Source organism: Canis lupus, chromosome 25, assembly GCF_011100685.1.
Source record: "Canis lupus familiaris isolate Mischka breed German Shepherd chromosome 25, alternate assembly UU_Cfam_GSD_1.0, whole genome shotgun sequence".
Lineage (NCBI taxonomy): Eukaryota > Metazoa > Chordata > Mammalia > Carnivora > Canidae > Canis > Canis lupus.
Genome location: NC_049246.1, coordinates 26,618,869 through 26,637,757, shown reverse-complemented (window position 1 = coordinate 26,637,757; position 18,889 = coordinate 26,618,869). Strand labels below are relative to the sequence as shown.

Here is an 18,889-nt window from a genome sequence, read left to right as displayed (position 1 = left end):
GGGATCCCAGATCATAGCACCAGCGATTCCGGGAAACAGGAATATGGGTGAGCGAGGGGAGGATGGAGATGTGTCATGCTGGGAGCCAGGTCTCATTGAACATCTGGATGGAGCGGCCCTTCTGCAGGACACTTTGGGTCACAGACAGTCAGGGGGTTGTTGGGCTCCACAGCCGGAGCCCCCGGGGAGAGCACCTGCTGTGGGTCTGAGGGTCCAGGTTCACCAGTCACAGGGAAGTCCTGCCTCTGGGGAGACCCACTCAGGGTAACTCAGCCTCAACTCCCTTGCCACATCCCCTCCCCGCCTCCCAAACACTCTGCTCTGCACCGTCCCCCCCCCCCCCCCCGCCCCCTTCCAGGGCTTCTCAGCACAGAGAGAACCTCCGGGAGTTGATGTTCATCTTGGTGACTCCGATGAGCTTGAGCGGGGTGGAGAGACTGAAGGAGGAGGCCAGCGGGGAGTCGCAGAAGAGATCGGACAGCTCGTCCCGTTCCTCCAGCTCGTAGGTGGCATCGTTGAGCATCCTCCGGTGCAGGTCACAGGTCTGCTCGATCTTCAGCTTGTTGATGTCACTGCGCAGCCGCATGAGCTGTCTGGCCAGCTGCTGGTCCTGCAGCCGCATCTCCATCTGGAAGGGAGGAGAGGAGGCGTCAGCCAAGAACGGGGCTGGGGCTTGCCGCTCCGTCGCCTCTGACAAACACACACATGCTGATTGGAGACCTGATTAATGGCTCGCATCGTCGATTGGCCCACCTGGAGATATTGGACAGTCCCTGCTCAGGAGGGTGAAAGCACACACAGAGCAAGATGACACATGGGGACAGATGGGTTTCCTAAACAATACTTTGTTGTTGTTTTTTGAAAGATTTTATTTATTTATTTGAGAGAGAGAGAGAGAGAGAGAGAGAGAGCACACCAGCAGGGGGAGCAGCAGGCAGAGGGAGAGGGAGAAGCAGGCTCCCTGCTGAGCAGAGAGCCTGATGGGTGCTCAGTCCCAGGACCCTGAGATCATGACCTGAGCCCACGGCAGACACTTACCAACTGAACCACCCAGGCGCCCCTCCAACAATATTTTGTGCTAGGCTAGATACTATGTCTAAGTCTGTCTGGAAGAGACATATGTCAGTCCTGGCTTACTTAAAATTTCAGTCTCATTGTTTACAGATACATACAGATGGGAATGGAGCAAGAGTATAAAGGAACGCACGGGAGTGATAAGTACCAAATTCAGGAGCATGATTACCTCTGGGTGGGAAGGAAAGAAGGTGGTTGGGGAAGGTATATGAGGGCTTCAGCTGTATTGGTAATATTTCATACCTCATGCTGGGTAGTGGTTATGCTATTATTCTTTAAACCTTTAAACATTCTAGAAGGCCTGCAATGTTTTTAAAAAGATTTTATTTATTTGAGAGAGAGAGAGAGAGAGAGAGAGAGAGAGAAAGCAGGGGAAGGCGCAGAGGGAGAGAGAGAGAATCCTTTTTTTTTTTTTTTTAATTTTTATTTATTTATGATAGTCACAGAGAGAGAGAGAGAGGCAGAGACACAGGCAGAGGGAGAAGCAGGCTCCATGCACCGGGAGCCCGATGTGGGATTCGATCCCGGGTCTCCAGGATCGCGCCCTGGGCCAAAGGCAGGCGCCAAACCGCTGCGCCACCCAGGGATCCCAAGAGAGAGAGAATCCTTAAACAGACTTCCCACTGAGCCCGACACCAGGCTCCATCCCATGATCCTGAGATCATGACCTGAACTGAAACCAAGAGTTGGATGCTCAACCCACTGAGCCACCCAGGTGCCCCTGTCTGCAATATTTCATAATAAAGTTTCAAAAAAACCAAACAAATATGTAAATATATGCCAATATTTACTGAGTGTTTTACTATGAACCGGGCACTGTTCTAAGCTCTTCAGGAATCTATTAATCTGCTCAGGCTGCCATACAAAATACCACAGACTGGGAAGATTAACCAATAGACAAACTAAGATTTTTCATAGTTCTCGTGGTCAGGAAGTCCAAGATCAAGGGGTGGGCTGATGCCATCCTTAGGGAGGACCTTCTTCCTGGCTTGCAATGGCCACCTTCTTGGTTTATCCTCACATGATGGAGACAGAAAGCTCAGCTTTCTTTCCTTTCATAAGGACATCAATCGCATGATGGGGGCCCCACTCTTATGACTCAAACTCTAATTACCTCCTAAAGGCACACCTCTAAATACCATCACTCCGGGGGTAAGGGCTTCATCATGTGAATTTGGAGGGGCGACACAAAAATTCAGTCTATAACGGATATATCAACATGCTGCAACTCTAAGTAAAATCACCATCACCATCCCCCAGTTAGAGATGAAGAGACAGAAGCTGACGAAGTCAGTCACTATGTCAAGCCACAAAGGGCATAAATGGCAGAGTTGAGATGAGAAATCCAGACAATCAGTCTCCAGTGCCCAAGCCACCGACAAGGAAGTCCTGGTTCCTCTGCTACTGTTGAGGAGGGTGGGGCATGGAGCTAGTCCTGCACTCAGTGAACTAACAAAAGGCTCATGATCTTTTCGATGCCTTTTCTATTGAGGAAGGGGAGTGATAATACCCCCACACCTGGTCTAACATCTTTACAGTTTCCAAAATTCATCCTCATGCTAACTTTGTTAGTACTATACAGCCAGCCCCGAGGGATCAGCAGAGCAGGTTGGCTGAATAGTTTACAAGTCTGGAAGAATGTCAAACAGTTCTCAGTTTCACAGTGGTGCCATAGCAGAGATGGGTATTGGAGCTCACAGGATCTCCTCAGGCTCCCAGCACTTTCAATTAATTTTTTAAAAAAGATTTTATTTATTTATTTATTCATGATAGACACAGAGAGAGGCAGAGACATAGGCAGAGGGAGGAGCAGGCTCCCTGCGGGGAGCCTGATGCAGGACTCGATCCCAGGACCCCAGGATCATGACCTGAGCCAGGGGCAGACGTTCAACCACTGAACCACCCAGGCATCCCAGCACTTTCCATTAATAACCCTTGTCGGGATCCCTGGGTGGCGCAGTGGTTTAGCGCCTGCCTTCAGCCCAGGGCGCGATCCTGGAGACCCGGGATCGAATCCTACGTCGGGCTCCCGGGGCATGGAGCCTGCTTCTCCCTCTGCCTGTGTCTCTGCCTCTCTCTCTCTCTGTGTGACTATCATAAATAAATAAAAATTAAAAAAAAATAACCCTTGTCAATAGGACAGGGGTCCTCAGCTGCTCCTACTTGATACAAATCTGATTCCTTCTCACTGTCTACTCTGCCTGTCATTGCATGTGGCTATTGTTGTTGTGGTTTTGTGTCTTCAAGCTCAGCCACATCCTTCACATGGTGCTTGGAACCAAACTGATGTGGAGAAACCAACCATGAGATCCCAGGGGGACACTTCCCACTGTTATGCAAGTGAATGCAAATGGTCTCACTTTTCCTCTGTTAAGGTTTGGAATCTAGTGCATTGCCTCGTAGAAAAATAAGCAACTTCACCAATAAGCATTTTATTGTTCTTTTTTTTCTCTTTCATGTTTAAATGTATTTCTACAGATCCCCTTTCTTTCCATTTCGCAGATAAGAAAAATCAAGATAAAAAATCTTGCATGGGAGGGATGCTTGGGTGGCTCAGTGGCTGAGCATCTGCCTTTGGCTCAGGGCGTGATCCTGGGGACCTGGGATTGAGTCCCACATCAAGCTCCCTCAGGGAGCCTGCTTCTCCCTCTGCCTATGTCTCTGCCTCTCTCTCTGTGTCTCTCTCATGGATAAATAAATAAAAAGCTTTAAAAAAAGTCTTGCATGGGGATCAGCAAAATATTTAATGGCAAAATTGGTATTAACGTTCATAGCCCCTGTTTGTTAGTTTCTTAATCCTTGGGCATAAAAACCCAAATTTTATTGTCAATCAGAAATTCTATTGGGGCACCTGGGTGGCTCAGTTGGTTAGGTGTCAGACTCTTGATTTTGGCTCAGGTCATGGTCTCAGAGTCCTGGGATCCACGCTCAATGGGGAGTCTGCTTGAGATTCTCTCCCTCTCCTTCTGCCCTCTCTCTCAAATGAATAAGTAAATCTTTTTTAAAAACTCTACTGATTTAGAACAGCACCAAATTAATGATGGCTTGCTCATCACAGGGCAGTTGGCCATTCATTCATTTGTCATGGAGCTTGGAAGTGGGCTAGGTGTTCATTGGTCATGCATGGAAGTGGGCTAGGCGTTGTCTAAAACCCTTCTGAAGGAGATAGTGGTCAAATTTGTCTGAAAGACAGTGCCAGCTCACGCCTATTGCTTTATTTAATATGGTCTTCGAGGAGTCTTGATTGAACCACTTCTCTGGGAGTATTTTATCATTTGAAGATAGAGCTCTTTGAAAAGATGGGAACTTCATGGTTTTTATTTAAGCTTTGGCCCCGAGATTGGATCTGAGGTCTGAAAAGATCCTTAAGGTCGGAGAATTTCAGGTTTGAGCAGGTGTCTAAGAGTATCTGTGAGATGTGGCCCGTAGGGGTGCCTGATAGAAGAAAAGGTCTATTTTCCTACGGCCAATAGATCAAGTCAAAGGTCAGAGAACAATTTAGGGTTGAAATCCCATCAGAGTTAGCGGGAAAGAGGGGTGAGAGTAAGCATATGTCCAGTTCTCTTTGACTGGCCCAAGGCCACCTTGGTGAAGCCACTTCACAGACTCATTCAGCTTGGACTCATTTGACTCTGCATAAGAGAATCAAGAGAAATAAGACCATACTTTCAACAGGGCTGAGGATTCTGGCCATTCGACTTGTTTGTACTCCCAAAGGACCACGATAGGGGATGGGGAAGGGGCTGTTTTCCCTGCAGACCCTGGTTCTGAGGGCGCCTCAGTGTTAGTATCTGCCCTATGAGTCACTCGGAGTATGTATTTTGTTACGACCCCTGAACGTAAATCAGCCACTGCATCTGATGCTCAGAGAAACACTGTTCCAATGCCACAGGGAAAACCGGCTGTGTTGGTCCTATTCTCACTAAAGGATTTCCCAAGGGTGACTTGTACATTAATTTGAGGTATTTCTGCCCTGCCTTATGAGGTAACTCCAGGGGAGGCCTGGGTGGCTCAGCGTTTTGGCACCTGCCTTCAGCCCAGGGCGTGATCCTGGAGTCCTGGGATTGAGTCCCATGTCGGGCTCCCTGCGTGGAGCCTGCTTCTCCCTCTGCCTGTGTCTCTGCCTCTCTGTCTCTCTCTGTGTCTCTTGTGAATAAATAAATAAGATCTTTAAAAAAAAAGAAAAAAAAAGAAAAGAGCTAACTCCGGTAATCAGGCCGAATCTATACAGAAATGAACTCCCATTGCTAAAAATTAAAAATAAACAAAATTAAAAAACCTAAGCAAAATGTGCAGATTCCCCACCCCACTCCCAACACACCACCTAGAATTTTTCTTTCGTTTTTTTCATTGTGGCAAAATACACATAACCCAACATTTTTACCATATTAATCGCTTTTAAACATACAGTTCAGTGGTGTTAAGCATATTCTCACTGGTATGCAACCATCCCCACCATCCACCTCCAGACCTCTTCATCTTTTAAAACTGAAACTCTGTCCCCATTAAACAACTCCCACCCCCCTTCCCCTCTCAACCACCATTTCACTGTCTCTGTGAATTTGACTGCTTGATGTACCTTATATAAGTGGAATCATACAGAATTGGTCCTTTTGTGACTGGCTTATTTCACAAGGTTCATATAGCTATGAGGCTTTTTAGAAATTAAACCTTTTCCAGATATGTTTAGTGAACATATGTCTTTGCTGATCCTGTTACAGTGAGTCAGGACCCCCTTGCTTTTTTTTTCTGCTCTGCCAAGGAGGCACTCAGGCAGCTATGATCTCATGCCCCATCTCCTGCCACATACTGTCAGGTGAAGTGTCAACTAACGTTATTACTTCACTGCATCTGCTCACAGCTCTAGATGAGAGGTATTTCAGTCTGTTTTACAGAGGAGGAAACCAACTCAGAGAAGTTAAGGGACTATCCAGGATCGGCCAGCCGGGGCATGGTGCCCTTGGACCACCCCAGGCCCCTCAGAGCCCAGAGCTGGTGGCCCTTCCATGGCTTCTGCTTACCTGGAGCTGGGCTGGATCCCAGAGCCCAATGAAGTGGGAAATCCTCTGTTCTGGGGTTTGGATCTGGGTTCCAGTGGAAGCCCCTCCTCTTGAGCTGTGTGGCCTTGGGTGAGTCACTAACACTCTCTGAACTTCTGTCTCTTCATCTAGAGAGAAGGGACACTGTCTTTTCCAAGGACTACGAGAAGCACGGTAGATAATAAGTGGCATGCCAAGTGAGCTGAACGCTGCCAGTCAGACAAAGGTAAGAGGTTCACCGGTTAAGCTCTTTCTCTCCAAGCCAAGGTGCAGAACGTGGAAAGTGGCCAGAACCTCCCACTTTTAAGACTTTATTAAAGAAACTGAGACGCTGGCCCTAGGTCACCCTGGGCCCGCTGACTCAACCATCAGAGTATGGGTTAATGTTCTCCCTGGCAAAGGCTCAACTGTAGGACGTGCCGATTTCTAATCCCCCTCCCAGGGTGGCCTGTTGTTCCAGCAGAATAAAGGCGCTTGCTGGATTCTCAGAGGCGCGCCTACAATTCCAGTAATCCTGTAATTAGGGCAGAGTGCTCGGTGAAAGGGGAAGAAATGGCAGCGTGTTGTGGCCATCAGCCCACTGTGGTGACAGGGCGTGTTCCTATCAGATGAGGAAGCTCACGAAAGAGGTGGCCAATGGGTGACTTTGCAGCAATGGCCATGCACGGCTGTCGCCAACGCAGGTAGGATGGCCAGGCGAGGAAATTCACACAAGTACCTCATGTGAGAGTGATCTGCTCTCAGGGGGAGTTAGAAGACGGGCTGACTTCTGCCTCTGAGTCGGGTGGAATAAAAACAAACATTGCCTTCAACTGATGTGGAGAACAATATGGCAGTCCCTCAAAAAAATTAAACAGAGAATTACTACATGACCCAGCAATTCCTCTTGGGCGTATCTCCCTGCAGGAATTGTAAGCAGGGGCTTGAACAGAGATACTCGTGCACTTGTGTCCGTAGCAGCATTATTCGTAAGAGGCAGGAGGTGGAAGCCACCCACGTGTCCACTGATGGATGTACAGATCAACGAAATGCGGCCTGTCCATACAGTGGCATGTTATTCAGCCATCCTGGCGTACGCTACAGCACGATCTGTAAGTGAGAGACTTGCCACTTACATGACGAATCTAAGTAGTCAAACTCAGAGAGGCAGAACAGAGAATGGGGGTTGCTAGCAGCTGGGGGGGGGGGGAGGAAGAGGAGAATGGGGAGTTAGTGTCTTCTGGGGACAAAGTTTCAGTTGGGGAAGAAGAACTCACTTCTGGAGATGGACAGTGGTGATGATCGCACAAGACTGGGAATGTACCTAATGACTTGTATGCTTAAAAATGGTTACATGGTAATTTTACATTTTATATATGCATTTATATTTATATTATATACACACACATATATATTACCACAATTAAAGAAACAACAAAAGCTAAAAATTAGGGTGATCACCACGATCACCCAAGGTTTGCCCAGAACCTTCCTGGTTTTAGCTCCCCAAGTCCCATATCCTAAAACCCTCCCTGATCTGGGGCAAACTGGGGTGCTTGGGGAAGAGAGTGTTTTGTTCTTAGGCAACGGCCCCTGCAGCATTTGGGAGAAGCGGCATTTTGGGGGCAATCTGGATGATTTGCTTCCTTCCTCAGTGCCCGTTGTCCACTTGCTCTGTGCTCACTTGCTCAGTCTAAAACACTGATGTCTTGGCATTCCAGGGAAGACAGCATATCAGTGTTTCTTTTAATACTTAAAAATGCGAGGTTCTGGCTAATACCTTTATTCCTAGTTGCCAATGGAACGTGCTAGGACACTTTCTTGGGTCTGCTCTCTGCAGGTCTAAAATGCCCTGAAGTTTTAAGGACTTTGAAAAAAAGACAAAAATCACATAACTAGCAGACGGTCAGGAGCACAAGAAGCCATTCCTCTGAACACAACTTTGCCCCAGCAGCTGGTGCTTCCTCAGATGAGTACTAGTATATGGCCTGTGGACACACCCTCTTCTCTCCAGCACCCGGCCTCCCTGCAGCCCTGTTCCTGAGCTGCTTCATTTCCATTCCCTAGTCCTTCACTTTCTGCGATCTTGCACCTTTCCCCCTGAAAATTTGTTCTCTTAATTTGGAGAAACGACAAGATGGGGACAATGGCTTGAGACACGGCCCTGTGCACACCTGCAAGCACATTTGGGGCAGAGGTTTGCAAATCTATCTCTAAAGCTCACCCCAGAGAACCCTGTGCGCCCAGGGCAAACCAGAGAAGCTGCAAATGAGCTGGATTGAGGCTTGTTGGGATTAGCACAGATGCAGGAAGACAGAAGGAATCCTGAGGTGATCAAGGGCATTTCGTTTAGCCCCCGTTTCTGAGGCTCAGATCTAAGGCATCCTAGCCCAACAGTCACAATTACCCTCTGACTGATGTTGAAGAGAGACTGAGTATAAAATCCAGGCCGTTCTCTCAGCCGTGCATGAAAGGACGGAATGCGCCGTATTCTCTATGAGACTGAATGCTTGAAACTTGGAAATGGTTTGTGTAAGCTGTCTGATGATTTATATAACTTCACCAAAAGGTCCAGCTTATTGTTTTAATCAGTGCTGTGTAGGAACACACTTAGAAGCCTGGAGAAAATATTATTCATTATTTGATCATTGGTTTGGCCTCTGAGAAGGAGCCAGAATAATACTGTTAGGAAAGCAAGCAAGTGGTGTCATTGAAATGTGCTGCTAGAGGCAACTTTAGGGTCCGGGAAAAAAAAAAAATTAAAAATTTTTTTCCAAACACCTCTAGAAAGCAAACTGTTCATGGACTGATTTTCAAGCAAAGCTGTTGACTCAAGTGAAGGTTTCTCAAAGGTCTCTATTTGGGCGGCGACAGACCACTCTGCCCGGCAAAGTAGAGGCTGCAGTCACAGCTGCCTCTCTGCAGGTGTCAGGCTGTCCCTGCCCCAGGCTGTGGGTGGGCAGAAGGACACCGTGGCTCTCATCCCCTGGGCAGAACATGACTAGGCTGTCTGGGCTTCTCCGAGGCGCTCTTGTGCTCTCCTTGGAGCCCCTATCTGCTGGGAGGGAAAGTTTGAGCAGAGCCCAGAGCCAGGGAAGATGTGCCTCAGACCCTGTCCGGGACCGTCTGTCCTCTGTGGCAAGAGTCAAGCTCTTTTTTCTTTTCTTTCTTTCTTTCTTTCTTTCTTTCTTTCTTTCTTTCTTTCTTTCTTTCTTTCTTTTTCTTTCTTTCTTCTTTCTTTTTCTTTTCTTTCTTTCTTTCTTTCTTTCTTTCTTTCTTTCTTTCATAGATTTATTTATTTATTTATTTATTTATTTACTTACTTACTTACTTACTTACTTACTTACTTATTTGACACGTAGAGAGAGGCAGAGACATAGGCTGAGGGAGCAGCAGACTCCCTGCCGGGAACCCGATAAGAGACTCAATCCCTGAACCCCAGGATCATGCCCTGAGCCAAAGGCAGACACTCAGCTTCTGAGCCTCCCAGACATCCCTCAAGTTCTATTGCTATGATAAGGTCTTTGATTTTCCAACTTGGAAGGTCCAAGGCCAAACTGAATCTTTACCCATGAGGCTGGCACATAGAGTGATGCACTCTGAATAGCCCCCAGATCTGTCCCCAGAGGCTCTGGGTTCCAGTTTGCTTTGTGTGACCCCTAAATTCATATGTTGAAACCCTAATGCCCAGTGTGATGGCATCTGGAGGTGGGGCCTCTGGGATGTGCTTAAGTCATGAGGGATGAGCCCTTGTGAATGGGATGATGAATGCTCTCATAAGAAACTCCAGAGAGCGACCTCACCTCTTCCACTATGTGAGGACTCAGCGAGAAGTCTGTGACCCAGAAGAGGGCCCTCTGCTGACCATGCTGGTCCCCTGACCAGAGACTTGCAGCCTGCAGACTGTATCACATGGCTGTAGCTGAGAAGCTACCCAGGCTGGGGTATTTTGTTGCACCAAAAGACTCAGATAGTTCTAGATCAGCCCCTAATGAGATGAGTGGCTCTGGGCAGCGATGTGACCCCTTAATGGAGAGGGGATGCTGATCACCTTCTCCTAGCCAAGTAAGGCTGCATCCTGGATATGAGGCGGGCCTGGAAGCTGTACACCTCAGAAAGGATTCCTGTATCCTTGAGTGGGAGCAGAAGAGATGGGTGCTGTTGCTAGGCTGGGAAGGACAGCCAAGACTGGCATGCCCACAGTCACCCCACACCCCACATCATGGGTTCCTCCCTGCTTCCCCCCCGCCCCTCGCCCATGTTTGCACTGGCCCCTACACTCAAGAGGCTGATGGACAGGTCTCCTCTTTATTCAAACCTTTCAAAGGCCCAACCAACCCTCCTGGCTCTCCTGCTCCCTCCAGCCTCAACTCCCCTCCACAGCAGTCATACTGGGTCCTTCTTCCCTCCCCTAGAACCATCCCATCCTCCTTGCCTCCATACCTTACAGGTTGGGTGACACTCACCACCATGGGTGCTTCCTACCACAGCACCTACACAAGGCATTTGTTGACTCATCTGTCTCCCCGCCAGGTGATAAAACACCTAAGAGGAATGACTACTGTGCCTGGTGCATAACTCTCATGCTCAAAAGCCATTTGTTGAATGAATGTATGAATGAATGAATGAATGAATGAATGAAAGAATGAAGTCAATGGACAATATCTCCCCAGAGCCAGGTTTTGATTTTCTACAGCTGGGACAATCCTAGGGGACCTTTCCTGACTTCCTCACCCAGGCTGCCCTCCAGGCCTGTGAGGAGGCAGTGAGTAGAATGAACAAAGCCCTGGCTTGTGGATTTGAAGTCCTTCATTTACCACTCACCGGTGGTGCTGCTCTGGGCAAGTTGCTCAAGTTGTCTGAGCTTCCATTTCCTTATCTGTGAAATGGGCATAATAATAATACCTGCTCTGAGAATTACATGAATAACACATATATAAGACACTCTGTATAGGATGTGAGGTTCCATAAGTGTTAGTTTCACTTTATCCCCTAGAACTGCAGAGCTAAGCAGTTAGTTATTTCCCGTATGACACTCTTACCTCTCTCACTAAGTTACTGGGGTCCTTGAGTGACTAGCAGAGCTAGTCACCAAATCATGCTTCCCACACACTTTGCAGATGATTACTTACACCTGACACCTGTGTTGCTCTTCACGCTTAAGCCCAGTCCCGTGGGATTGGCAGGGTGGCATTAGCATCCCCTTTATCACCTGGCTTATCTGTGTCCACTCATAATGCCAAAGCATTTTGGGATTTGAAATGGAGGCGGAGGTCCTTAGCTTGGCCAGTGTGCATGGGCCTTCCCCAACTTCTTGGCCACTGCCCTGGACAGCCAGTGGGGGGGCCTTGTGGGGCCAACAGCTAGTCCTAGGACTGTGTCACTCATGCCAGGCTGCTGGAGCAGGGCCTCCAGCCAGACTGCAGGGAGGGTGGGCCTCCTTGCCTCTCTGAACCAAGATGCTCTGCTGGGCTGTCTCTGGGTGAGAGAGCTGACAGAGAGGAGAAGAGACACCCCTTCCTCCCCTCCCCACCTGCCCCACCATGGGGACTGTGTTTCTACTCTACCATGAGCTCCTTGCACTGCCTTCAGATTGTTCCTACTGGGAGCATTAACTATCCCAGGCAGGGATTGTGCCTCCTTAAGAGATTGCCTGGAGATCAATCAGCTGTGGCCAGGGCAGTTGTCAATTGAATGAAAGACGAATGAAGGACACTGAGGCACCCTGACTTCCTTCCATGAGAGACCCCTAGAGCACCAGTGTTGGGACTTCTAGATTTCTCCTGGATTCTGGGCTTCCCAGCTTGGAAACTGCTAGAGTGGGAGTTCCACACTGGTGCTGAACAAGCCCACGAACCAGCCAGAAACACTACTGACCATGAGTGAGGGGGAGCCTCTTGTGGGACAGGGGCTCTCTAGAACTGGGGCTTGTATGAGTAATCAAGGCTCTCGTGCACCTGTAGTTTCTATCTATAGATTCTCACTGTGCCTTCAAGAGGAAGTGAAGCCCATCTCTTCTCTGCCCCACCTTCCAGGCGTGATTGAGGCCGTTTTGCTCTCCAAAGTCATTTCACACTCCATTAACCCCGGAGCCTGCCTCCTTAGGAAGAACAGATGGTTTGGCCTCATCTACCTGGGGGAACTCCGCAGCAGCCTTGGGGCCTGGTGTGTGTGTGGGGGTGGGGTGGGGGTGTGGGGGTGTGTATGTGAACTCAAAACCCACCTAAGGGGGGTATTTGCAGTGCCTGGGAAGCGGCTATGACCTAGCTCCGGATCAGAGTCCAGAGTTAGGGCGAGAGTCAGGGCTGCACCCCTCCCCCACAGGTCCCAGGGGCTTAGTAAGGTCACCAACTGCTGAGTACTGTGCAGTGTGGCCCGAGGTGGCCCCGTGGGCTGCTGGCAGAGTGAGAGCCCGGGAGTGGGTGGGCTGGGGAGGGCGGGGCCCGAGTCTGTGACAGCTGATGGGTGGACGCTCCTGCATTTCTCCACATAGCATCTTCCCCCTTTGGACAACGAGGGTGATGGCCCTTGGCTCCTGGCTGCTGTAGCATCTGGGGGGTCTGCGCATCCTGCTGGCTAGCACTGTCAGAGGAGCCCTAGGAGAGCCCTAGGAGAGGGGTCCTCAGGCGCTGGTGCATGCCTGCCCTGCGGGGGGCAGTGGGGAGGCAGAGAAGCCAGGACCTCGTACTGGCCCCGCAGCTCCTCCTCCCCCCTGGGGTCCTGAGCGGCCTGCAGGCTCCGCTGGCCCACGGCGGGCACCCCGGGCTCCCGAGGCCCAGGCCCGTAGTGCACAGCCCTGCCGGGGGCTCAGCCGCCTTGAGTGAGCCTGTCACCTTTCCCTGGGATTTGCTTGCTTACAGGCTGTGTCTGGCTCAGGCCTATGCCCAGGGACATGACCAACAATAGCCGTGGGCAGTGCTTGTTCCTTTGTTGTTGTTGTTTTTCCCCTGGTAGCAGCTTGGGGACTAGGTTGGGTCCTGAAGCTTATAAAATAATACATCCCTCAGAAAGGGGATGTTCAGGGGCTCCTGGGTGGCTCACTGGTTGAGCGTCTGCTTTTGGTTCAGGTCATGATCCCGGGGTCCCAGGATTGAGTCCCACATCGGACTCCTCACAGGGAGCCTGTTTCTCCCTCTGCCTCTCTCTCTGCATCTCTCATGAATAAATTTAAAAAAAATTTTTTTTAAATAAAGGGGATGTTCAGCCCAAGGGCATGTCTTAGTCTTGAACAGTCCCTTCTGAACCTCTGTGCCATGAGACCCAGACTTCATATTAGAATAATGAAGACTTCTCAGAGAGAGAAGGGAGTTCTTGGAAAAAGTGCAAAATCGAGTGAACTCTGGAGAACAGCAAGCCTAGAGTTCCAGGAATTGAAAGAGTGTGTTGAATGAGCCTAAAACATCATGAAATACAAAGTGGATTCATGCTCATTTGATCACAGGAGCAATTGATTGTGCAGCAGCTGTTCAATGCAGGGGTTCCGAGGTCGGACAGACCTGGGTTCTAACCCCTGCTCGACTGGTTGGTCTTGGCTAAGTTACTTTACCTCAGTTTTCCCACCTGCAAAATGGGGACGGTGCCTACCTTAAAAGAGCGCTATATTACATGATGTGATGAATATAAATGTGCACAGTCCATTTAGTACATAGCACCTGACTATTTCGATAAATATTTATTATGTATGTTCTGGCAGGGAGGTATTTATTAAACCCATTTTGCAATGACAAAACCTGGGTCTGGGTTAATTGTTTTCCTAAAGTCACACAGCTAGGATATAGTAGAACCTGACTGAAAGTCTAGTTTAGTTACAAATTTTATGTTTTTGCTTCTCCGCCTGTGACTGGTTAGTGACCTAGTTGCATTAGAATCACCCTCGGGCACTTGTTAAGTTCCTGACACCACCCCAGATTTATGGAATCTGAATTTCCACGAAGGGTTGAGAAGGATCTGAATTTTTAACAAATGCTCTGGATGCCTCTTCCAATAGTTACTACACACTAACATACTGCATAGTTATAACTGGGCGGGTGCACATCAGAGGAATTGGGTTTTCCTTATTCAAGGAAAAATGTGAATGGAAAATAAGGAGCAGCCTAATGTCAATCACACTTAATGACATGGATTTGTTGCTGAAGAAGGTAGGGATTTGTGTATTTCTGTTTGGTTAATTTTACTGTACACTGTGTCTGGCGCACAGTGACTGCTCAGCGTGCACCTCGGCTCCCCGAAGCATTTTGGAACTGTATTTATTTTACCTCTAGTATAGCTCTTGTCACACCATGTCATTGTGTTTTGTGTCTGTCTCCTCCATGAAAGGCGGAACCCCATAAAAGCAGGAATCCTGTCCCAGTCACCCTGGTCCACCACCTGCACCCAGCTCCTAAGCTCAAGCACTCCATGAACTCTGGCTATGCTGGATGAACCGACGGTTGAATCAAGGGACCCCCCCCTCCCCAGCCTGTCTCCTACAGCCCCAGGATTGCCTTATGGTCTATTCTGGTTGGGTACCATCATCAAGCCTCTGCTCCGGTCTCCCATCTCCCACTCCTTTCTTTTTCTTTTTTAAAAAAATGTTGTATTTATTTATTCATAAGAGAAACACAGAGAGAGGCAGAGACACAGGGAGAGGGAGAAGCAGGCTCCCTGAGGGGAACCTGATGCGGATTGGATCCCAGGACCCCAGGATCACGACCTGAGCCGAAGGGAGATGTTCAACTGCTGAGCCACCCAGGTGCCCCTCATCTCCCCCTCTTTTCAACTGCCAGACAGTCAAGGGAAGGAAAGAGGCAAGACCAGATTCTTGGAGTCGGCTTCATCTCACTGGCCAATGGTCCCCACCTCATCGGCTCTCACTGTAAGTAGGGAATTTGGGGGGATCCAGGACTCCCTTATCTTAGTCTAGGAGATTCTATGCCTTTTTTAAGACCTAGAGATTACAAGGTGAGGAATGTATACCAGTTACATTGACAAGACAGAGGGGAGCTTGAAACCTTTCTTTCGTCTTTTATTTTTAAATCTTTTTTCTTCCTAGTTGTATGTAATGTATTCCTATTTTGGGACTCTCAGGAGCTACTGAAAAGTCCAAAGAATGATACTGGGACCCAGGAATGAACGTCACTGATGTTTTGTTTGTTTCCTTTGCTGGTAGCTCTGTTTATAAATATTTGAGTAACTGCTGAAGGGTTACTAAAGTGTGTGGCTAGATGAACAGAACAGTCTTAACTCCTGCAGGTTGCTCCTGCCAGACAGGCTGAAAGCCCCAAGTTACACTGAGAAGACTTAGAGCCGGGCAAAGGAACACCTGGACTAGAAACTCTGGGGACTCGGACCCCAGCTCAGCCAGTCCCTCGCTGAATGGTTCTGAGCATACCCTTATCATAATATGGCCAGAGCTGTCCCTGTCGCCACTACCGGGTGGTTATGAGGCATTGCTAAGAACTCTCTGTAATCCTTTGCATGTGTCCTGTTCTGTAATTAGCAGGGTTTTAAATACAGGCTTTTGAACAACTCCTGGCTCCACAGACTAGCACTGAGTGTCAGTGCCTATACCTAGTACAAAGGTAAGTGCTCTGGGGGCTCCTGGATGGTTCAGTGCTCAGGGAGTGATCCCAGGGTCCTGGAATCCAGTCCCGCATCGGGCTCCTCGCAGGGAGTCTGCTTCTTCCTCTGCCTATGTCTCTGCTTCTCTCCCCGTGTCTCTCGTGAATAAATAAATAAAATCTTAAAAAAAACAAAAACAAAAAAATGGTAATTGATCTGGATCCAGAGCCAGGAGATGTGGGTCTAGGTCTTGGTTTGGCCATTTCCTTGCCTATGACCTTGGGCATATGGGCAAGTCACCTAAACTCTCTGATCTCAGGCTTAGCATCTTTCTGAGCCTCAGGCTTCTCCTCTGTAAAAATGGGAATAGCAAGTACCTCCAAGCCTTCTCCCAGGATATTGTATATAAAAGTGCTTTGGGGACCATGCCATGCTCCTTAGATGGGAAGTATTACCATGGCTGTGATCAGATGATGCTCGGTGCATTCGGCTGTATCATTCAGCAGAAATGGATCATGCTGGCCTTGTTGGCCGTGCCTGGGATGCATCAGCCACATGCTTGCCAAGCGGGCAGCACAAGAGAGAGGCAAGAGAGGCTTAATCAGGAGAGGCTGAAATCAAGCTGCAGCCACAGAGGGGCCAGCCGAATTCAGGTCCATGACCTCCTGCCATGGCAGCCCCTTGAATTATTAAAACTTGTCAGGTTCCTCTTCCCTTTTTCTAATAACCATAAACACCTTTTTGGGGCTTTCTGTGGGTATCAAACACCTGCATGAAACTAAAATAAAAACAGCTGCTCATGTCCCAGGATTCTTGCCACAAAGACAACCCCATAGGAAGCTGGACTGTTTTGCTTTGTCTGTAGTTTTGGCAGCACGCAGGCCAAGCGGAAGATTTTTTTCCCTTTTCTTTATCTTTCGGGTTGGCAAGGGGAATATTTTAGCAGGGTTGAAGGGAGAAGACAAGGGAGCGTTCCTTTTACCCGGGTGCTTCAAGCTCTGGGACAAAGCACAGAGGTCTGTGAAATGTTCTGATTTCCAGACTCAGCTAGAGAGCTGAGTCCCACAGCATCCGGGGCACACTCACTGGTTCCTGAAGGATTGCCCCCACCCCTTGGCCACCTGGGGAGGCTGCCCCAAAGGCAAGAAGGTGGAGGCTGAGACTTTCTGCTAACATAAGCAGTCTGGAACAAGTAGAGCTGTGCCACAGCCTCTCCTGCATACAGAAGTGGGAGCTCTACCTGCCACATCCAGATGGTGACAGGCTCCCTGGATACCCTGGGGGGGCAGGTGGCAGGGGGCAAAGTTCAGGCCTGCCTAGCTTGGAGGAGTAATGCCAACAGGGTTTGAGGGTCTCTACCTCCCTTGTATCCTCCAACACGTGAGACTGAAGGAAAGGTCTGCCCTACTTACAGGTCCCAGGAGCCTGTCAGGAATGACTTGTCATTTTTCCCTGTAGCTGGAGAATGGAGAGGGAGAGGGAGCTCCTTGAGGGAGTTCTTAGGATCCTTTCTTGCCTTGGAAACAAGATTCGGGCAGTCACTCTCTGCTTTGGAGCTGGCCTTGCAGGAGACAGGGGCTGGACTAGCCCATCTGTCCAGACCCAGCGTGGCCTGCCTCTAAAAGGCTCAACGATGACAACAAACACCTCACTGTTTTTACTGACTGCTCCCAGGACAGTGGTAATCCCAGAGCCATTGGGGGCCTGCCCTTTACTGAACACAAACCCACTGCAGAGCCAGAACTTTCAGCACATTGAGGGTTTGGCATCCTGTAGAACAAACAGCCACCTGGTTGTCCGGATTCCAGATTTTAATTGGCTACCTTAGCCACATCAGGAGAAAAGACAAATGTGCACAGGAGCCTGACAAACTGGCAGAGGGAATCTGCCCAGGTGTAGAGGAAACTTAAATTCTGGGCTTAGAATAAAACAAAGGTTGTTTGAAACCCCCTTCATTGGGTTCAAACAACAGGTTAAATTTTTAAAAAATGATTTTGTTTATTTATTCATGGGAGACAGAGAGAGAGAGGCAGAGACACAGGCAGAGGGAGAAGCAGGCTCCTCACAGGGAGCCCGATGCTGGACTCGATCCCAGGACCCTGGGATTAATCTGAGCCAAAGGCAGATGCTCAACCACTAAGCCACCCACGTGCCCAAAACAGGTTAATTTTTAATGACATCTTCAGTGAGTTGATAGATGACGAATTAGGAAAACAAATGACACGGAGTTAAGTGTTTCGACTGAAATGTTAAAAATGTGAAAGGGTGCCTGTTGTTCAGATGTTGAACTCTGCATTTTCCATTCAGTCCAAGGACTTTACAAGTTGCCTGTGTTACCATTTAATCCCCGAAGTGGAGTGAACAGCACTGCCTGCCAGGCTGCATCTGAGCCGCTTCTGACCTCAGACTTACAACCTCTGATGGAATCTGGTTCTTGGACACCTCAGTGTGGCATGCTGGGACTTCCTTCCCAGAGGCCCATTTACTGGCCGAGCCCCAAGCCAAAAGGGCAGCTCTGGCAATGGCTCAGCTCCGGGCACAGGCTTGGGGATCCCGGGGGCTTCCTCTGAGACCCCTTTCTGGCCTCCTGGCCCCCGTCTTGCCTGCCTTTTAGTCCTTGCTTCTCAAAGTGGGGTCCATGGACCAGCAGTATAGCATCACCTTGGAGCTTGTTGGAAATTTGAAATCATGGACCCCATCCCAGACCAACAGGACAGAATCTTCATTTTAACAGGAGAGCCAGGTGATCTGTATGCCCGTTAGTTCGGGAGTCACCACACTAAGAGATGCTCCCGAGTGATTTCTAGAGCACAAATCTGCCCCTGTCATCCAGCATGCTCATTCAGCATGCCCAACTGGGACCTTTGCAGGAGGGCCACCTCTCCTGCCTCTCTCCCCAGTGGTGAAGGCTGAGTTCAAGCTCTGGCTCTGGCACTCACTAGTCATACAATCCTAGGCAGGGCATTTGACTTCTATGAGCCCCACTTTACTTATCTGTAAAATGGAGACAATTACAGCCATCACACAGCTAATGTAAGACAAAGGAATAATGGTGTGAGGACTGGGACTCTAATTCAGTCTGGTTTCTCCCTTGGCCTCTACGCTCATGTGTTTTGTTGACTGCTGGCATCTTTGTGAATATACATTTTTAGGAATCACCCAGCAAAATCCATTGCCTTTGGAAGATACTGCGTAGTATGGTGGCTAAGAGGATTATGGGCAATGCAACCAGATGGGCCAGAGTTCAAATTTTAACT

General features: G+C 49.0%; 1 protein-coding gene across 2 annotated transcripts in view; it reads right to left on the bottom strand.

Moving 5' to 3' along the window:
• Positions 1 to 348: 348 nt before the first annotated feature.
• FAM167A (family with sequence similarity 167 member A) overlaps positions 349 to 18,889 on the bottom strand; it is a 45,156-nt gene continuing 26,615 nt past the window's right edge. For both annotated transcript variants that reach the window (XM_038573653.1, XM_038573652.1), the window contains exon 4: positions 349 to 628. In XM_038573653.1, the coding sequence (XP_038429581.1) occupies positions 365 to 628 (264 nt within the window). In that variant the 3' untranslated portion in view covers positions 349 to 364. The remainder of the gene's footprint in view (positions 629 to 18,889) is intronic.